Source organism: Acomys minous, assembly GCF_964271855.1.
Source record: "Acomys minous genome assembly, chromosome: 9".
NCBI lineage: Eukaryota > Metazoa > Chordata > Mammalia > Rodentia > Muridae > Acomys > Acomys minous.
In genome coordinates this window covers 80,148,757-80,170,758 of record NC_140490.1, presented here as the reverse complement: position 1 = coordinate 80,170,758, position 22,002 = coordinate 80,148,757, and the positions used below count along the sequence as shown (strand labels likewise).

General features: G+C 49.9%; 1 protein-coding gene across 1 annotated transcript in view; it reads left to right on the top strand.

Annotated features, from left to right (window-relative positions):
* Nucleotides 1-20,109: 20,109 nt before the first annotated feature.
* CIMAP1D (CIMAP1 family member D) overlaps nucleotides 20,110-22,002 on the top strand; it is a 5,977-nt gene continuing 4,084 nt past the window's right edge. The window contains exons 1-2 of the mRNA XM_084795623.1: nucleotides 20,110-20,294; nucleotides 20,969-21,123. Coding sequence (XP_084651749.1) covers nucleotides 21,096-21,123 — 28 coding nt within the window. The 5' untranslated portion in view covers nucleotides 20,110-20,294; nucleotides 20,969-21,095. The remainder of the gene's footprint in view (nucleotides 20,295-20,968; nucleotides 21,124-22,002) is intronic.

Genomic DNA, 22,002 nt, shown 5'->3' with positions numbered 1-22,002 from the left:
TCACAGGAGGATTCTAGGTGGGGCTTCACCCCTGACTACGCTCTTAGTCCTGGAGCTTCCTGTTCTAGGGGGAGGAATCTGAGCAGGTAGTAGATCATTTTCCATTACTATAACACCTGGGAAGTGGCTTATTTTAACTCACAGTTTTTGGTGTTCAGATCATGACTAATTAGTTTATGGTGAGGCAGGCTGTGTGTAGTGGAGCATCCTATCCATCTCACAGCCAAGAAACAAAAGAGAGAATAAGAGCTGGGAACAGTGGCACTTACCTGTCAGTGGTACTTCAACCTCTCAGTGGGTTGAAATTGAAGTTGACCCTAACCTGGGCTTAATCATAAGATGCTGTCAGGCAGGGCACAGTGGTGCACACACCATTAATTAACTGGTTAAGGCCTACCATTGAACTAGCTACTTATGAGTTAAGTAACTTATTTCAAACGTTAAAAGGAGATTCAGATTTAAACAGTCCAAGGTATCTAATAGGTGAAGCGGAAAAGGAGTTAATTTTGGTAGAGCAAAAACTCCAAAGGGCATATGTGGATAGAATTGATCCTAAACTTGGTTGCATTCTGGTTATTTTGCCTTCAAAACATTCTCCTACAGGGCTCCTTACGTAAAGGGAAGACAGGATCCTGGAATGGATATTCTTAGCAAATAAACAAAGTAAAAAAAAAAAAAAATAGAAGACACACATAGAAAAAATTTCTGAATTGATTGCAAAGGGAAGAATAAGATTGCATCAACTATCAAGAACAGACCCGGTGGAAATTGTAGTGCCTATTAATAATTCTGAGATTATGTCATTATAGGTTATTAGTGAAGATTGGCAAAAGGCTTGTAGCAACTATTTGGGAGACATTAATAGCAAATACCCAAAAAGCAAATGTATACAGTTTATAAAAAGAACTAATTGGATCCTTCCAACTATTGTAAAGAAGTCACCAATACCAGGGACACCCACCTTTTATACTGATGCAAATAATATGGGTATGTCTGGTTATAAGTCTGATAAAACAACTAAGGTGATCAAAAGCCCATTTACTTCCATCCAAAAATCAGAATTTTTATGGTACTGTTAGAGTTTCCTGAATCTCTTAATATAATCACTGACTCTCAGTATGCAGAAAGAATTGTTCTGCATATAGAAACTGCTGAATTTACTCCTGGCAACTCTGAATTAACCATATGGCTTATAGAACTGCAACAGGTCATCCGAAGTAGAAACTATCCCTTGTATATTACTCATATTTGATCCCATACAGGATTACCAGGGCCACTGGTGCAAGGGAATGAAGAAATCGACCAATCATTAATAGGGAATGTGATTGAAGCCTCAAATTTTCATGAGAAACATCATGTTAACGGTAAGGGTTTGAAGAAATGGTTACCTATCACTTGGCAACAAGCCAGAGAAATAATTAATAGGTGCCCTACATGTTCTTTGTATAATCAAAACCCTTTACCTGCTGGAGTTAACTCTAAGGATACAAAAAGGAATGAAATCTGGCAGATGGATGGGCTTCATTTTGCAGAATTTGGAAAACTAAGATATATACATCATACTATCCAGACCTATTCAGGATTTAGATGAGCAACTGAAAAGGCTGATTGTGTAATTACTCATTTATTGGGAAATAATGGCAATTATGGGAATACCTGCACAAATGCTCCTGCATATGTGTCCCTTAAGATGAAGAAATTCTTTACATGTTATGATATTAAACATATTACTGGTATACCACACAATCCAACAGGGCAGACAGTTCTTGAAAGAGCTAATAAAACCTTAAAAGAGATGCTTATTAAACAAAAGGGAAAGGGAAAGACCGCCTAGGGATGTCGGCGCTGCACCGTCCAGCGGAAATAAGACACCAACAACCAGATTTCTTCTCAAGATCTTTACTCAGGATTCAGCTCAGTGGGAATGGCCCCGAAGAAGGGAAGGGCCAAGCTTAAGTACAACTCAAGGGCCAATCAGCTCATGCCAAGTGCCACCTCCTCATAGGTCCGCGTCAGAGCAGGACTGCGCGTCATCAGATCACCAGTTACCCTTGCACAGCCTTTTGCCATATAAGGACTTGTTTATCTTAGAGAGCGCTCGCTGTCGGGATGCCGGAAGGCGGAAGCCTGCGCCTTGTTAAGGCGCGGCACCTTGCAGCTCTCCACATAGGGACAGATTAAATAATACTTTGTTGATTTTAAATTTTCTTAATGTTAGTGATGAAGGGACAACAACAGCTGAGAGACGTTGGGTTATAGAAAAAAATTGAGGAATCAGGACAACCAATTTATTAAAAAGTTTTATCAACCATGGACTGGAAACCTGCAAAAGTTTTGAGATGGGGCCGAAGCTATGCCTATGTTTCTACAGGGAGTGAAAAAAATATGGTTGCTGACAAAACTTATAAAGATTCTATCTGACCAGGAAAGACCTCTTGGTACCTAAAACATGAATGCATTTGTATAGCAAGGGAATATTAAGGGCTACCTGGTCCTTATAACATGACATTCTTTCATACAGCTTGGATATTACAACTCAAACAGAAGTATACAATTGAGGCTTACACCTGCTAAAAAATAGGGTAGATGTTTATCTTTAGATAATTTGTGCACCTTGAATATTCCATATATATATGTACTTCTGCTAATACTTATAAAAGTTTGCTTATTTTCAGAAAGAAAAGAAACAAAATTATGAAGACAAAGCAGGTAGCCTAGGTGATTCAGCATCAAAGTCTGCTTCAACTACTGTTTCCTCAGGAAATTGCATGCATTTCAACTTTAAAAAGGGCTAGCCCAAAGGATCGATCCCAAAAAGAATGGACAAAAACAGATACAGCTAGCTTTTCCAGCACTTAGCCAATATCTTATTTTTCTAAGTATACCCAAAAGATGTTTTTTCCCCTAAACAGCAAAAAGTAATTTTGAGAGAATGACACCCCATTCCTAATAGGTGAGGTGGCTGTTTTCGCTGGGTTATCAATATTCATTTTTGTTTAGGGGGGTTAGTTAATAAAAATTTCATTTAGGGACTTCTTTCTTCTCTCCTTCTTTCTCTCTTATCTTTCTATCCTATCTAGCATTAGAGAAAAAGGAGAGATATAGGTTTATCGAATAAAAAGTAGATTATTAAATCTGTTAGCCTCATATATTTTACATTGGTATTCATATATTTTACATTAGTATTGTAGGTTGATGGAAATTTAAGACTATTTCATTCAACTTTTGCTTTATGTATTGTATATTGTATGTTGATAGAAACTTAAAACTGTATATTGTATGTTGGTCGAAACTTAAGATCATTTTGTTCGATGTTCACTTAATGTATTATACATGTGCAACTCATTTGAAAAGGGGATGTATAGTTCTAGTCTTATGAAAAATAACTGTTATAACTTGTTCAGGATGGTAGGAGATAGAAATTGGTAGTTGGCCACTTATAAATCTTACTAGATACAAAATTACTTAATTATGGAATAAGCTTTATTTAGTTTTTTTTGTATATGTTTTCAAAGGAATAGATAGATAATAGAATAGATAGATAAATGGTCTCCAAATACTTCAGAGATCCACAGAAAAATGACATTTAATAATAAAGGACTTTTAAGATAGAGAGACACAGCTGTTCCTGGCAGCACCTCCACTCTAATTATGAGGGCATCAAGAAACGGTAGTGGCAGATAGTCACTGGACTGAGGAACTGTGTTTATCTCTACTGCTGATGAGAGACTGACCATCCACTGTGACCAAGCCTGACACTGAGAAACTGGCTGCCCAGCCTTGCAGAGAGCAGGTGGGCCAGTCCTTCAGGATTCCTGCTGCAGAGCAGTCTGTGAGACGCTTTGAGCCCGCGGGCTGAAGACTGGATGCCCGGACGATGGAGAGGAACCTGTGACTGTCCAGACAGTCAGCTCTCTGTCCTGTCAACACTTTTGGAAGTTGCCTGCCTGCACTTCCTTCATATTAGATAGTTTTTCCTTCTGGGGTCTCTGATGGGGTTGAAGACTAGATAGCCACAGTATTACTATTTTTGAAAAACTCTGGACACTAGAATAAGACTCAGTAGGATAGGATAGATAGTGAAATAATTTCTCCAGGACTGGTCCTGAGATGTGACTTTTATGGAATAATTCTCATAATTACTCTTATTATATATAGTTTATTATATTTAATAGAAAAGGGGAGATGTAGGAGAGATAAACATGTATTTGTGTTGATCCCAAGTGGGATCAGACTAGTGAGAGAGCAGGATGTTTTTCCATTTAGAAGACGAATAACTTGTTCGTGGGGGAGCTTGGATGTTGCCAGCTGAAAACATCCTAGCAGAGACTCCAAGAGGATATATATATATATATATACACACATACATACAAATATATATATACACATACATACAAATAAATATATACACATACATACAAATATATATATATATACCGAAAACAGGAAGCTTGAGAGAGAGGATTTGGGATTGTTTTGGCTGTTCATCAACACTTCAAGTGAGATGCTCTGATGCTCCTGGGAAGGCTTCAGGGCGTTGGGCTGAGCTGAGGCTCTGGGCTCTGGGCTCTGGCTGCTGTTCCAGGTTCCAGCAGCCACCTTGGTTGAGTTGCAGGTTTGCTGAGGTCCTGCTGGCTACACCAGGAGAATCGTTCCTCAGTACTGATATCCTTAAGGTTTCATTATTGTGTTCTTTAATCTCCTTTTCCTACTGTTTGGGGTTAGTCGGGTTGTAAGTGAGGTGCGCTCTGTTAGTGAGTTCATAATAAAGTATAATTGTTAAGAAAACTGAGCCTGCAAACAAACGAAAATCACAAGACCCTGTCTCAAAGACAAAACAAGACTCACTTGTACCCACAAAAGCTTTCCTCCCCTCTCTGGCAGCCCCTCCAGTTTCTTGCTTTTATAGAACATACCGGAAATCCAGCCAGCACACCTTCATTTTCACCGTCCTGTTGGTGAGGGAGAGGCACTGCAGGAAGAGACAGGAGTCCCACAAGCCCTCTGAGGGCACAACATCAGTGCCCTTAGGGCCCTGTTCCTAGGTCCCACTCCTTAAAGTGTCCACCACCTTCCAATGCTGGGACTCAGAGGGTTTTTTTTTGGGGGGGGGCGGGCACTCCAGGACACAGCTGGCTTCCAGTCTGGAACACAGGAATTGTAAACTGGCAAGTGGGAGGTTAGTAGCTAGAGCTACAGCCTGGATGAATCAGTGTGAGGTGAACTGTCAGGTAGACTGAGGTCAGGAAGATCAGTCACATGGGGACAGAGAAGTAAAGGCTTGGGGGAGGGCAGGAGAGGCACCCCAGGCAGAGGGCACAGTTAGGACCAAGTGTGCTGGATGGATTGCTGGTACTCTGAAAGAGCAGGAAACTGAAGGGGCCGCCCAGAGGGGAGGAAAGACTTTGTGGGTACAACCGCTTCGGCTGGGACCCCTCTATAGACCCCACCTGTCCTTAGCACATGAGCAGTAGAAACAGGGTGTTCTGAACGAACTTGAGGCTGGAACAAGCAGCGGTGCACGTGAGCCAGTTCTGACCTGCACTGGCGGGAAGGGACAGGCGCCCAGCCAGGGCAAGCACGGGTCTCCTTTGTCACAGTTCCCATGGGACTGCTGCCGAGCTGTATGAGTCCCAGTCAGTCAGCAGGCTTGGTTTGGGGACAGAGGACAAGATGAGCAGTTCTAGGAAGAGAGAGATCAAGGTGTCCAGGAGGGCGGGATGTGAGGTCAGCCTTCTGAGCTGCCATAGAATCCAAGGCAGTCGGCCCCGTCACTGGGGGTGCTCACTCTGCCCGCACCACGCCCTTGCCTCAGTCTCTACAGAGGGTGGGCGACAGGCTTGCGCTACCTTTACCCTCCGTCTCCTGTCCACTGAATTGGGATAACATAACTATTTTGGTTTCAAAGTAGATGTGGAATCCAGTGACCACCCACAGTCACTCCAGCCTGGTCCCCGGGACTCGGCTACACTTCCTGCTGCATCCGCCTGAACTCAGGCCGTCCATCTTCTTTGTGTACATGCATGCTTACGCGTGAGTGCATGTGGGTGGGTGTGAGTGTGTGTAGCCTGGTGGGGCTCTTTCTGATTCTGCCCACTCTGCCTTGCGTGCGCTGGGATTGCAGATGACTTCTACCACAGAGATTTACGTGGGCTCCGTGGCTTTGAATACAGGCCCTCATGCCTGCTTAGCAAGTGTTTAAGCCCCTGAGCTGCCCCTCAGTCCTGGGTTATTCCTCAAGAGTTACCCACCTTGTTTTTTAAAAAAGTTGTTGTTAGCCGGGCATGGTGGCGCACGCCTGTAATCCCAGCACTCGGGAGGCAGAGTCAGGCGGATCGCTGTGAGTTCGAGGCCAGCCTGGTCTACAAAGTGACTCCAGGACAGCCAAGGCTACACAGAGAGACCTTGTCTCAAAAAACCAAAAACCAACCAAACAAAAAAGTTGTTATTATTATTATTATTATTATTATTATTATTATTATTATTATTATTATTATTCGGACTATAAGACACACCTGACCACAAGACACACCCAGTTTTTAGAGCAGTAAAAAAAAACCCCAAACAAACAAACAAACAGACAAACCCAGTAAACTCAGCAATCGGGACCATAAGGCACATCCTAATTTCCCCTTTACTTTTGGGGGGAAAGTACATCTTATGGCCTGGAAAATATGGTATTTTTTATTTTGGGAACTTTTTGAGACAGAGTTTTTCTGTGTAGCCCTGGCTGTCCTGGAACTCACTCTGTAGACCAGGCTGGCCTCAAACTCACAGAAATCCTCCGCTTGCTTCTGCCTCCTGAGTGCTGGGATTACAGGAGTGCGCCACCGTACCTGACTCCATTTATTTATTTTTAGAATTATTTTGATTTTATATGTATGAGTGTTTTGCCTTCTGTATGTGTACCACCTGAGTACAGCGCCAGTGCAGGCCAGAATAGGGCATTACACCCGGCATCCGAAGGTTGGGAGCTGCCATGGGCACGGGAGAACTGAGCCCAGGTCCCCTACAAGAGCAGGAAATGCATTTAGCCACTGAGCCATTTATCCATCTCTATGCTATTTATTTATTTTTTTTTTATCTGTGTATGTAGGTAAGCAAGTGTGTGGAGGCAGAAGAGCACTTGTGAGAGCTGGTGTTCTCCCTCTGCCATCTTTGTTTGGTCCTACTGTTTGAGTTCAGGGTCTCATGCTTGGCAGATGAGGCACCGTGTTGCCTCCTACAGTGTCTCACACTGGCCTGGAACTCACCAACTGTCTCTACTTCATAGTGCTGGGATTATAAGTATGTGTCACTATATCTGGCTTTTTCTGTCGTGTTGGAGGAGGGCATCACGCACTGTGTTTTCATATGCTGATTGCAGTGCCCCGAGATCTGGCTCCTACCCTGCCACAGGCATGGCTATGAATGTTGAACCGTATCCTGCTCCCATGCGATGTAAAGAATGTTCTCCAATTATCCCTGATTGGCTAATAAAGACGCCGAATCCTAGGACTGGGCAAAAGAGAGGGAGTGTGACTGAGGCCCCCGGGCTTGGAGTCGGGAGACCACGAGGCAGGAGGAGAAGGAGAGAGGGAGCAGGAGGGACGGAAGATGGAGCAGGGGGAGCCGCCATGGGTCGGGTGGATGAGGAGCGGGTCCAACCCACAGGGAGCCGCCATGGGCAGGGCGGATGAGGAGAAGGCCCAACCCACAAGAACCATGGCCTCTGTTTCAGTTCCTGCTTCTGGGTTCTTGAGTACCTGACTCACGAAGCGCTGTGATCAGGACATACGCGCTGAAATAGAACCGTTCTTGCTTGTCTTAGTTACTGTTCTAATGCTACGAAGAACACCATGGCCAAGGCAACTTATAAAGCAAGCATTTAATTACGGGGCTTGTTTACAGTGTCAGAGAGTGAGGCCATGGCCACCACGACAGGGAGCACAGCAGCAAGGCAGACAGGCACGGCGCTGGAGCAGGGGCCGAAAGCCTCCATCTCACAAGGCAGAGAGAAACTGGACTTTTGAAACCTCAGAGCCCACTCCCAGCAACACACCTCCTACAGCAAGGCCACACCTCCTAGCCTTCCTAAACCGTTCCACCAACTGGGGACCAAGATTCAGATATATGGGTGTGGCCTGGTAAGCCTGCCTGGAGCAAGAGTGAGGTTGAGACGTGTCCAAACCCCAAAACTCTTCTCCTGGGACCAGCAGGAGCCAGACCACTTTCTCCCTGGCCTGGGCCTGTGGGACTTTTCTGGGCAGAGGTCTGAGTCAGCTCCTCTCCAGAGAAGCCAGTTTGAGCTGCACACAGGTAAGAGGAAGCACTCCCTCCTGTCTCCAGAAAGAAACCATAAAATACCATTTGGCAAAAAGGTGTGACTGTTCTGGGTCCATTTGGACACTTCAAGGGAACCTCTGAATTACCAAGAGGCCCCGGGAGATTCTGGGTACACCTCCCACAACGTACAACCCAGGGCCTTAACCCGGGGTCCCCTAGTCGGGAGACCTTTTTGTCCCTTTTCTCTGTCTTCCTGGCCTCAAGCCTTCTGGCCTTTCCTCGGTTTTCTTAGGCGTCTCTTTATCCTTTTGTCAGCTTAGCTCAAACTCTCACCTCTAGGCCAAATGTATGAGACTTAGTCCGTGAGTTAAAACCTAGCTCTGTTTCTCCGCTGTCTTATTTTTAGCCAAGCCTCTGTTACCTTCTCTTCCTCAAGCCCCAGGGCTCCCTTACCCCGTTCAGAGTGACGCAGAAGGGCGTCGGCCCACATTTGTCCTGGATTGATTCTCTGCCCTCTGTGTGACTGGGTCATGGAGCAAGGCTTCCCCCAGAGCTCGGAGGAGCGCAGGTAGAGGGAAAACGCCGCTAGGGGGCGCGACTCAACCTGGGCCTGTATGCCCCAGCATGTGCATCTTCTGACCCGCTGTCTCTGCCACCCTTGAGGTGCCCACACGGCCTGGTGGCCAGGTTTTAGGTTAAACGTCCCCTCTCCCTATAAGGACGTGTCCAGAAAGCACCTGGAATTCCTCGTCATGCAAACGAAGCGTTCTCAACACCTCGGCCCAGACAATAACGTACGCTCACCCCAATACCCCTACCCACTCCCCAAGGTATATATAGCCCTTCCCCGCCCCTCAATAAAAAGAGCAGTTTCAACCAGGTGAGGTGGCGCTCACCTGTAATCCCGGCACTCGGGAGGCAGAGGCAGATGGATCGCTGAGAGTTCGAGGCCAGCCTGGTCTACAAAGCAAGTCCAGGACAGCCAGGGCTACACAGAGAAACCCTGGTGGGGGTCGGGGGTGGGGATGGCGGTGGGGAAGAGATGTTTCACTGAAAACTGTCTCCAGAGAAGGCTGTTTCTCTCGCATTCAATGCTGACCTGCCTAGCCCACCCCCTAGTTGAGCCCCGGTGTGCCACGGTACCAGGATACCCCAAGGGGAAACGCAGACCGAGGGCAGCAGGTATCACCCAACGTTAATAAGACAGGCCCTCCGGTTCGACAGGGAGAGGCGAGCGCCCCTGGCTGTTAACCACCATCACAAAGGCCCTAAGCCAGCCCATGCCCGGGACTGTCAGTCTGTCTTGTCTTGCTTTCTTTTCGGTTTACATCATCTCATTGGGTTCAGACAGTTTGAAAGGACAACTGAAACCTTCTGGCCAGGGGAGTCCTTGGCATCGGTAGAAGGTCCTCAAACCTCTGTCGGCAAAACCCTCCTTTTGTTGCTGTTGCCGTTGTTGAAAAAAAAAAAAAAAAAAAGGAAAGAAAGAAAGAAAAGAAAAAAAATCTGTTATGCAGAAATCAGTAAAAATCACTAGGGTGGTCGCCAGAGCTCTTTTAAAAAATATTTTATTTAAATTTTAATTTATGTGTATTGGAGTGAGGGTGTTGGATCTTGGAGTTACAGACAGCTGTGAGCTGCCATGTGGGTGCTAGGAATTGAACCTGGGTCCTTTGGAAGAGCAGCCAGTGCTCTTAACCACTGAGCCATCTCTCCAGCCCCGCTAGAACTCTTAAACCTGCTGCCAGGCTGACCTTTGTTTCTTTTTCTTTCTTTTAAAAAAAGATTTATTTACTTATTTATTTATTTATTTATTTATTTATTTATTTATTGTTATGCATACAATGCTCTGCCTGCTCATACACCTGCAGGCCAGAAGAGGGCATCAGATCACATTATAGATGGCTGTGAACCACCATGTGGTGACTGGGAATTGAACTCAGGACCTTTGAAAAGAGCAGTCAGTACCCTTAACCTCTGAGCCACCCATCTCTCCAGCCCCGCAGCTGACAGTTTTGGGAATGAGCGTCTGATTTATATTCCACTCCCTGGCCCCCACACACTCCTGGCCATGTAATAATGCAAATGCAGTTAGTCTAACGTCAAATGTCTCCATAGTCCTTAAATTTCAACACTGTCTCAAAGTCCAAAGTCTTCTGAAACTTCAGGCAAGCTTTCTCCTTAAAAAAAAAAAAAGATTTTATTTATTTTATGTATGAGTGCTCTGTCTGCATATATACCTGTGTGCCAGATGTTTGTGAGCCACCATGTGGTTGCTGGGGATTGAACTGAGGACCCCTGGAAGAGCAGACAATGCTTTTATCTGCTGAGCCATCTCCCCAGCCCCTCAAGGCAATCTCTTAATTGTAAAAATCAAAAAGCAAATCGCACTTCCAACATACAGTGGCACAGAGCATACATTACTGTTCTAAAGGGAAGAAAGGGGACACAGTGAGAGAATACAGGACCAAAGCGAGACCGGAACATAGCAGGGCAAACCTCAAATTCTGATCTCTGTGCCTGATGTTTTTTTTTTCTTTTCTTTTCTTTTTTTTTCTTTTCTTTTCTTGTAGCCTTTGGTGTCCTGGAACTCATTCTGTAGACCAGGCTGGCTTCGAACTCACGGAGATCCACCTGCGTCTGCCTCCCTGAATGCTGGGATTACAGGCCTCGGCCACTGCTCCTGCCTCGGATGTTTTCAAAGGGCTTATTAGGTGGCTTCTCATGTCTGCCTTTCTTTCCAGTTTTGCTGACTGCAGCACGTTTTTTTTCTTTTAGGAGTTTTCCCGTGGCCTTTCTGCAGCTCTCCCATGGCTCTGGCGTCTCCAACACCCTGGGGTCTCCAAGGCAATCCGAGTTTCATCTTTACAGCAGCACATTATGGCGCCTCTAGGCCTCCAGGCACACACCCGGCCTCAGCAGCATTCCTTAAGCTCAGAGAAGACTCCACAGCTCCCTTTACTCCTGTGCCCTTCTTGACAAAGCCAGAGCCCTATGGCTGATGCTGCCCAGTTCTCCTGTCCGCTGGGGCTAGAACCTGCCCCCTCCTTGAATTATAGTTGCAAAACCTTTCCTTTCAGAAATTACAGAATTAGCTGGGTGGGAGGTCTTGTCCTGGGGACACCACTCCCTTTATTCTAGGCTTTTCTTTAAACCTCTTGTCTCTGTAAGCTCAAGACTTGGCTTCATGTTTCTTTCCCTGGTGCTTTTATTCTCCTCAAACTGCACACTTTGCATTTTTTTTGGCCTTGCTTGCTGGTTTTCACTGTAGACCTGCGTAAGAGTGATTGCTACAAGCCCCCTGTCCCAGTCAATATGAGGCTGTCTTGAAACCTTCTCTGCCAACTACATTGACCTAAAATTCTTCAATTTAGCCTCAGGTAGATTTTTTAGAACAAGGCCAGAAAGCAGACACATTCTTTGCTAAAATAGCACAAGAAGGGTCTCTAATCCAGCCACTGATATTGCCCCCTTCTGGGACCTCTTGACCTGGGCCTCCATTGTTAACACCGCTCTTAGCACTACAGTCTTCCAAGCTCCTAGTCCCAGCATTCAACCGGACACTACCCAGTGTCCAGAAGTTCACATCCCACTAACCAGCAGCATGGTCAGGCCTGTCACGGCAGCATGCCCCTCCCTGGTGCCGACTTCTGTCTTAGCTACTGTTCTGTTGCTGTGAAGTGACACCAGGACCAAGGCAGCTTAGGAAAGAAGGCGTTTAGCTGGGGGCTTAATTTTAGTGTCAGAGGGTGAGTGTCTGGTAGGGAGCTCTATGGTGCTGGAGCAGTAGCCAAGACTTACAACTGATTCACAAGTTGGAAACAGAGAGACTGGGTCTGGTGTGGCCTTTTGAAATCTCTAAGTCTAGCCAGGCAAGGAGGCACACGCCTGTAACCCTAGCATTCGGCGAGGCAGTCGCAGGCAGCCTGGTCTAGAAAGCGAGTCCAGGACAGCCAAGGCTTCACAGAGAAACCCCGTCTTAACAACAAAAAGAAACAAACAAACAAAAAAAGAAAAGAAAGAAATCTCTATGTCCACTCCCAGTGACACACTCCTCCAACAAAGCCACGCTCCCCGTAATATGGCCACATTTCTTTTGAAAATATGTATAATTTATCAATTTTCATTTTATGTGCACTGGTGTGAGGGTGTCAGGTCACTTAGAACTGGAATTAGACGGTTGCAAGCTGCTATGTGGGAGCTGGGAATTGAACCCGGGTCCTGTGGAAGAGCAGATGGTGCTCTTAACCACCGAGCCATCTCTCCAGCCCTCAGGCCACATTACTTAATCCTTTAACAGTTCATCAACTAGGGACGAAGCATTGAGATGTATGAGCCTACGGGAACCATTCTCCTTCAGACCAACACACTCCCCGAGATGCTGGCAGTCATGGGGCTTATCACAGCGGTAGAAACCCTGACACTGTCTCAGGGCCCTTGCACCTGTGCTGTCTTGCACTGTACACCACTCCCTGTCAGGACCCAAAGAACTAGATTGCCTTAGTGGTTTCCACTTTACTGAAGTTTTTGAAACGTCCTCTTCCTGACTGAACTGAGGAGAGACGATGGCGCCTCGGGCTCAGGGGTGAGAGGTGTGTCGAGGAGACACGGACCGTTTACACAGTCTCAAAGATGACCCAGTCTGCTCCAGCCGACACAGGGAGTCAGAGAGAGCAAGCTGCGTTTGAAGTCATCAAATGCCTTGTCACAGCTGCTATTATGGCAGAAACATAGCTGAAGGAAAGGCCACTGAGGAGAGACATGCATAAGGGACCAGAAAGATGGACAAAGTCTACAAGATCCACAGAGAAAGGGAAGCTACAAAGATGTCATTATACATAGTGTGAGATTCCATCAACAGTGCCGTCAGTTACTACCATCTTCCCACTTCCTTCCACCACCTTCCACATCCTCCACATCTTCTACCATCCATCACAGTCCTCCATCATGCTCACTTCCTCCACATCCTTCATACCCTACTATCCTCCACTAACACTATTGCCCTCCCGCCGTCATCCACCATCATCCCCCATCTCCCGCCATCATCCCCCATCATACCACCATCTCCCGCCATCTCCCGCCATCTCCCGCAATCTCCCGCCATCTCCCACCATCTCCCACCATCTCCCACCATCTCCCACCATCTCCCGCCATCTCCCGCCATCTCCCGCCATCATCCCACCATCTCCCACCATCTCCCGCCATCTCCCACCATCTCCCGCCATCTCCCGCCATCATCCCACCATCTCCCACCATCATCCCACCATCTCCCACCATCTCCCACCATCTCCCACCATCATCCCGCCATCTCCCACCATCTCCCGCCATCTCCCGCCATCTCCCGCCATCTCCCACCATCATCCCACCATCTCCCACCATCTCCCGCCATCTCCCGCCATCTCCCGCCATCTCCCGCCATCATCCCACCATCTCCCACCATCTCCCACCATCTCCCACCATCTCCCGCCATCTCCCGCCATCTCCCACCATCATCCCACCATCTCCCGCCATCTCCCGCCATCTCCCACCATCATCCCACCATCTCCCGCCATCTCCCACCATCTCCCGCCATCTCCTGCCATCATCCCACCATCTCCCACCATCATCCCACCATCTCCCACCATCATCCCACCATCTCCCGCCATCTCCCACCATCTCCCGCCATCTCCCGCCATCTCCCGCCATCATCCCACCATCTCCCGCCATCTCCCGCCATCTCCCACCATCTCCCGCCATCTCCCGCCATCTCCCACCATCTCCCACCATCTCCCGCCATCTCCCGCCATCTCCCGCCATCTCCCACCATCTCCCGCCATCTCCCACCATCTCCCACCATCTCCCGCCATCTCCCACCATCTCCCGCCATCTCCCGCCATCTCCCGCCATCATCCCACCATCTCCCACCATCTCCCACCATCTCCCATCATCTCCCGCCATCTCCCGCCATCTCCCACCATCTCCCGCCATCTCCCGCCATCTCCCACCATCTCCCACCATCATCCCACCATCTCCCACCATCTCCCACCATCATCCCACCATCTCCCGCCATCATCCCACCATCTCCCGCCATCTCCCACCATCTCCCACCATCTCCCACCATCTCCCACCATCATCCCACCATCTCCCACCATCTCCCACCATCATCCCACCATCTCCCACCATCTCCCACCATCTCCCGCCATCTCCCACCATCTCCCACCATCTCCCGCCATCTCCCACCATCTCCCACCATCATCCCACCATCTCCCACCATCTCCCACCATCATCCCACCATCTCCCACCATCTCCCACCATCTCCCACCATCATCCCACCATCTCCCACCATCTCCCACCATCTCCCACCATCTCCCGCCATCTCCCACCATCTCCCACCATCATCCCACCATCTCCCACCATCTCCCACCATCTCCCGCCATCTCCCATCTCCCATCATCTCCCACCATCTCCCGCCATCTCCCACCATCTCCCACCATCTCCCGCCATCTCCCACCATCTCCCACCATCTCCCGCCATCTCCCACCATCTCCCACCATCTCCCGCCATCTCCCATCATCTCCCGCCATCTCCCACCATCTCCCACCATCTCCCACCATCTCCCACCATCTCCCACCATCATCCCACCATCTCCCGCCATCTCCCGCCATCTCCCGCCATCTCCCATCATCTCCCACCATCTCCCACCATCTCCCACCATCTCCCACCATCTCCCGCCATCTCCCACCATCTCCCGCCATCTCCCGCCATCTCCCATCATCTCCCGCCATCTCCCACCATCTCCCACCATCTCCCACCATCTCCCACCATCTCCCATCATCTCCCACCATCATCCCACCATCTCCCACCATCTCCCACCATCTCCCACCGTCTCCCGCCATCTCCCACCATCTCCCGCCATCTCCCGCCATCTCCCACCATCTCCCACCATCATCCCACCATCCCGCCATCTCCCACCATCTCCCACCATCTCCCGCCATCTCCCACCATCTCCCGCCATCTCCCACCATCTCCCACCATCATCCCACCATCTCCCACCATCTCCCACCATCTCCCACCATCATCCCAGCATCTCCCACCATCTCCCGCCATCTCCCGCCATCTCCTGCCATCTCCCACCATCTCCCACCATCTCCCACCATCTCCCACCATCATCCCAGCATCTCCCACCATCTCCCGCCATCTCCCGCCATCTCCCGCCACCTCCCGCCATCTCCCGCCATCTCCCGCCATCTCCCACCATCTCCCACCATCATCCCAGCATCTCCCACCATCTCCCGCCATCTCCCGCCATCTCCCACCATCTCCCGCCATCTCCCGCCATCTCCCGCCATCTCCCGCCATCTCCTGCCATCTCCCACCGTCTCCCACCATCTCCCACCGTCTCCCACCATCTCCCACCATCTCCCGCCATCTCCCGCCATCTCCCGCCATCTCCCGCCATCTCCCGCCATCTCCCGCCATCTCCCGCCATCTCCCACCATCATCCCAGCATCTCCCGCCATCTCCCGCCATCTCCCGCCATCTCCCACCATCTCCCACCATCTCCCGCCATCTCCCGCCATCTCCCGCCATCTCCCGCCATCTCCCGCCATCTCCCGCCATCTCCCACCATCTCCCACCATCATCCCAGCATCTCCCACCATCTCCCGCCATCTCCCGCCATCTCCCACCATCTCCCACCATCTCCCGCCATCTCCCGCCATCTCCCGCCATCTCCCGCCATCTCCCACCGTCTCCCACCATCTCCCACCGTCTCCCACCATCTCCCACCATCATCCCACCATCTCCCACCATCTCCCGCCGTCTCCCACCGTCTCTCACCATCCTCTACTTATCCATCTCTTATCTGCTTTTATCTGTCTTCACCTCATTTTTGCGTCTTTCCTTCCCAGTATCCTTCCACGGCCCTGCAGACAAGCTAGGGCTTGTTCTCCTTCCGTCCACCAGAGGGTGCTTGTGAGTTCCCCGTTCCAGGAGCCCCAGATTCCACCAACCCTCAAGCCTTCCTCTGCCTTGTGTCCAGGCATGGTCCTTCCTGCCCAGAGTAGGCCTTCCACACCTGTTCCGCTTTCTCTCTGCCTCACTTTCCACTCTGTCTGTCTCTCTCCCCTCTCTCCCTCCACGTCCCTGCACCAGGTTTATGGACTTCTAAGTTCCTCATCTCAATGTCCTCACCTCAAACCTTCCCTGGCCACCATGGAGAAACAGACACCCAGGGTTGGGCCCTGGATTCCTGCCCTCCAGAGCTGTCTCGTGGCCCAGGCCCAGGCCCAGAAATGGCCTTGGATGAGGTTTGGAGAACTTCTCAGGCCTGGTGGCCTCTCTCTGCCTTGCTCTGGGCCTATGGCTGATGTCAGGGCTTGTATCTTCCAGCCTTTCTGACTGGCTTTAGCCACTGGGGGGCTCTAGTCTTAGGGGTGCAGAAAGGGGCTCTGCCCATGCTGGGCCTTACCCTAAGTTACTCCATCTTGTATAAGGCAGTAATCTTTCTCCCAGATTGTTCACTGCTCTAGGTGACTCTACCATCACCTCGTTTACCAGTAGCCTTTGACTTTGTTCTGAGGGAGAAGAAAGGCCCTGGGTAGGCCCGGAAGCCGGGCTGTCTATGTGAGTGATGCATGGTTAGCACCACATATTTCTGGCAGGAGAAAGGGAGCCACTGTATGCTCAATTTTTTTAAACCAATATATTTTATTAACAACTTAGTGACCGAGCATATGTCACTTATTATAACTTGACTAGCCAAAACAATAGGAAATGAGGATTAATGGACACAATAACAAAACCGTAAGTATATCAGTTCCGAGGAACGATTCTCCTGGCACAATGTGCAGGATCTCTTCTGCTGGAACCTAGAGTAACTAGAACCCAGCAGGAGCCAGAGCCCCAAGCCTTCCCTCAAGCGGTTCTCTCTAGGAGCATCTTGAAGTGCAGCGATGAACAGCCAAAACTATCCCAAGTCTCCAAAAAGCCCCGCCCCCGTTTCTGGGCTCATTTATATATCTCTTCCTAGAGTCTGTTCACGGGATCTTTTCAGCTGGCAACAATCAAGCTCCTCCACGAGGTGGTTTGTGTTCTAGTGGATTAACCTCACCTGTTCTCTCACAAGACCATTCCAATCCCACACTTGGGATCCTAAAAAACAGGTTTATCTCTCCTTTAAGCCACTCTGTGCTTGTTGAGGTGAATCAAGGCTGTGGAGGACACATGGGCATATCACACCACACCAGGCAAAATGGGACAACGTATTTACGCCAGGCTAAGGAAAAGTGTAAAGTCCTTTACCTGGATCCCTTAAGGATCTCAGAAAGTGACGGACACTGTGGTGTCATGCCTGGTATGTGTTTCTCACACTGCAGAAAGACATCCATGTATTTGCCTAGGTTTCTGGCATAGTGAGCTCAGGACAGGCAGGTCCTTGCCCCTTGCTGCCCTGACTGCTGTGGTCTGGAGTTCAGCATTTCATGATGGGAGCTGGCAGGAATGAGTCATGAGCCACTACCACCGGATGGTTGACTGAGGAGCACTTCCTGTGGGAGGACCTGGGGTCAAAGCATCCTGGGGGCTCCAGGACCAGGCATCTAATCCCATGTAGAGTTGAATAGAGTTGGCCAAGAGGACAAGGACATGCATGTTGGCCTTGTGGGCCCCCCAAGACTCCTGGAACCCACAGAACCCCGAGAATCAAGCTGGGCCTAGGATCCAAAATGGCTGAAATGAGATTTGTTGGAGAGTCCAGGGCTCAGGACTGCTGCACGCTTGGGGAAGCTGAGGCGGGAGGATCAAGGGTCCAAGGGTGCAAGGGTCCAAGGGTCCAAGACCAACCTGGACTACATAGTGAATCTTTGTCGCAAATAAGACAAGAACAAGGGCTGGAGAGATGGCTCAGCAGTTAAGAGCACTGGCTGTTCTTCCAAAGGTCCTGAGTTCAATTCCCAGCAACCACATGGTGGCTCACGACCATCTGTAATGTGATCTGATGCCCTCTTCTGGTGTGCAGGTGTACATGAAAGTAGAACACTGTATACATAATAATAAAAAATAAATCTTTTTAAAAAAGACAAGAACAATACAAAAACAAGACCCCTACGGCACTACATTTAAAAAACACCCAACAGCATAGAAGCAAACAGGAAAAAAATAATCTGAGTGCTGTTCCGCTAACCTTCCCGGAACTCTCTGGTGGGGACACAGTGGTAGCCTTCAGCAAAGGGGAAAACAGGATCATCCTGGCTTGCTTTGCCCTCAAGTCGGCTGCAGGACCTTTGAAGAGCTGGTGTCTTATCCTGACACGGGTCTTCCTTCTCAGTGTGGCTCATACCAGGACAATCTGTCTATTGAATTTATTGATTAGCTTCTCTCCCCACCCCAAGTATACCCAGCCTTTACCGGTCTATTCCTGTTTTGCCCATAGCAATCTAAACAGACTCTGGGATACACCAGGTGCCCAGGATGCGCTTGCTGATGAATGCAGGCATGCATGTGCACCTGGCTGGGTCGGGGACACGCTGTACATAATCCTGGGCTCTGTGGAAATGGGGCGCAGTGCCCTTGGTCCATGCTGCTGCAAGTGTCCTGTTTGCAGTCCTGGCTCCCTGGGGCCTGCTCTGGCCCTGTGGCCCAGCTCAGCCGACTCCCCGGGGACCTGTTCGGCTGACACTGGAGTCTTTCCTGGACCATCCAGCCACCTGGCTGACACTTGATCTCAGCTCCACTTCCAGGCCAGCGTCCGGCTGAGCAGCCTGGCTCTGGCCAGGCCCTGAGATCCTTGCTTGGGGACAAGGGGCTGTCTGTGCGGTGGGGAGGGTGTGGTGAGGCCAGGCTTCTGCCAATACCAGCTGAGCCGTGAGGATTGGGGACAGTGCCTGGTTTGTGGCACCAGCGTAGCAGGGTGCAGGAGCCCACACCAGGCCCTGTTGATCATGGGGACCCTCAGCTGTGACCCAGCGGCTAGGCTGGCCACCATGCCCCTGGCCCGGCGCGTGGCTGAGGGCCACATTCCTGAGACCGGGCTGAGGAAGTCTTGTGGAATGGCCACCCTGGAGAATGGTTTGTGCTGGCCTGGTGGGGGAGGGTTCCTCCTGTCCCCCTACTGGGATGGTCTAGAGTTCAGTAGAGGCAGGGTGTGCAGGCAGGTCTGTGTGTCTCTTGTGGGATCTGCTGGCCCTGCACACTTGAGCACAGTATAGCAGAAGCTGAGGGAGGAAGTTGGGGGGGGTCCATGTAGGGGACTGCAGAGCTATCTATGGAGTATGTGGAGTGGCCTGAGGCTGGGTGCTAAGCAGAGGGGACATTTGTATATGATTCAGCCTGCAGTCTGTGTCTCAGTTTTCCATCCTATGATGGACAGTGGGGTCAGATCTACACTAGCTTCCCTCTCCCCATCTCCGAGGTGATGTTTCTCTATGACTGGCCTCAGTTTCCCTGTCTACGCACACACCCTGTGCTGATCTCTCTCTTCTGGTTTTGTTTACCTCCTCCATTGTTTCGTTGTCCCCAGCCTCAGTTTCCCCGCCTGTGGTGGTCTTTATGCCCTGGCCCCAGTTTCTTCTCCTGCAATGGTCTCTCTGCTCTGGCCTCTCTGCTCCTAGCCTCAGTTTCCCCACCTGTGACAGTGAAAGCCTTTAGTTTTAGTAACCCCCAGGAGAAAACTGCTGTGTTCATGGCCACCCCAGTGTCAGCACCAGTGAGGTCTTTGCTCCTGCTCTGTTTCCTTCCTGTGTTTGTCTGTCTTCCTTGGTTGCTGTTCTTCAAGTCTCTACAGCCCCTGTGACTCTTGATTAGCTCACAATGCAGGTGTCACCCAGTCCTCCAGGACCCTTTTCTCTCCTCTGCCATGGAGGTGGCTGGGCTCCAGGGTGGGGCCCTTTACCCATCCTCTCGGGGTTCCAAACACCAGCCCTGATCTGGTCTTTGGGTCTCAGGCTCCGGACCTGGCTTGTATGTTCTACCATCCACTGTTGGCTATGTCAATCATGATTGCACCAAGGCAGCAAGTCCCGCCTACTCACTCGCTCAGAGGCCCAGTGAAGGTAAGGCCGGCTAAGGGGTACAGGGTGCCTCCCTGAGCTGTGAGAATCTCTCTGAAGTCAGTCACAGGGTGAGCAGGCAGGCCCCCTACCACTCGCCGGGCCACATCTGGCAAGGTGTTACCTTCTCATGTAGTTCAGGCTGACTTTAAACTCCTGATCCTCCTGCCTCCACCCCTCAAATTCTGGGATCACATGTATATCACCACACCTGGCCAGATACCAAGATTTTGATGGGTCAACAAGCATTGGGTGGTAAGGGTGCAGGATGGATCTCAGTGAGTAGAGCGCTTGCCTACAATGTGTAAGGCCTGGGGCTTCATTTAGAAAAAGGAGGAGGGGGAGGAGGAGGAGGAGGAGGAGGTGGGAGGAGGGAGAGGAGAAGGATAGAGGAGGAGGAGGGAGAGGAGGAGAAGGAGAGAAGAGTAGGAGGGGAGGGGGAGGAGAGATGAGGAGGAGGGGGAGGGGAAGAGGAAGAGAGATGAAGAGGAGGGGGAAGAGGGGGAGGAGGGAAAGGAGGAGAAGGAGAGAGGAGGAGGAAGAGGACCATAGTCCTGCTTGGTGTCCAAAACGCGCTCAGAAGTCATGCGTGCACCTGTTGTCCTGAGCATAGGGTGGTCTTTAGTGGCAGGCAGAGGTGCAGCTGAGCAGACTCTGGGGCCTCCCTCTCTCCCTAGACGTTCTCTAGCATGCAGCATCTAAGCCCTGCGGCAAGCTTTGAGTTCTCAGTGATGCTGGCTGAACACACCAGCCTTCAGTCTCAGCACTTGGTCCTAAAGCTGTTCTGAGGCCCCAGTGGGCTGGATGGAGGCCATCTGGGTCAGGAACTTCGGTAAATATTTAGAGTCCATGAGACAGAAGGCTGGAGGATCCGCCGAGCCTCTAATCAAGCTGGGACAGGTGAGGGCCCAGAGTGGGCAGTGGGATCCAGGCTCTGTAAGGTAAGTAAGATTTTGCTGGGATGGACCTGGAGAGATGGCTCAGCTCTCAGGAAGTCCTTGCTGCTGTTGCATGGTGTGGCTCACAGCTTCCTGTAACTCTGTCTCCAGGGGGAATCTGATGCCATCTTCTGCAGGCCCTGCACCACGGCATATAAATCCTCCTCTACAAGTCCATATAATTTAAAATACATAATAAAGTCTTTGCTGGCTGGTGGGGCACACCTTTAGTGCCAACTTTTAGGAGTGAGAAGCAGTCAGATCTCTGAGTTCAAGGCCAGCCTGCTCTATAGAGTGAGTTCCAGGACAGGCAGGGCTATGCAGAGGAAGCCTGTCTTGGAAAAAACAAAACAAACAAAAACAAAGCCTTTAATGAGGTGTGGTGGCACACACTTCTACTGACAGCACATGGGAAGCAGAGGCAGGTGAATCTCTGAGTTCAAGGCCAGCCTGGTCTAGAGCTACATAATAGAGAAACCATGGCCATGCTTCTAAACAAAGAACAGCAGCAGTAGCAACAACACCACCACCACCACACACACACGTGTGTGTGTGTGTGTGTGTGTGTGTGTGTGTGTGTGTGTATTTAAAATGCTTAGCCAGTTGAAGTGGTGCACGCCTGTAATCCTAGCACTCATGGAGGCAGAAGCAGGCCGATTTCTGTGAGTTTGAAACCAGCCTGGCCTACAAAGCGAGTCCAGAGCAGCCAAGACTACACAGAGAGACCTTGTTTCAAAAAACAAAACAAAACAAAAAAACAAAAACAAAAACAA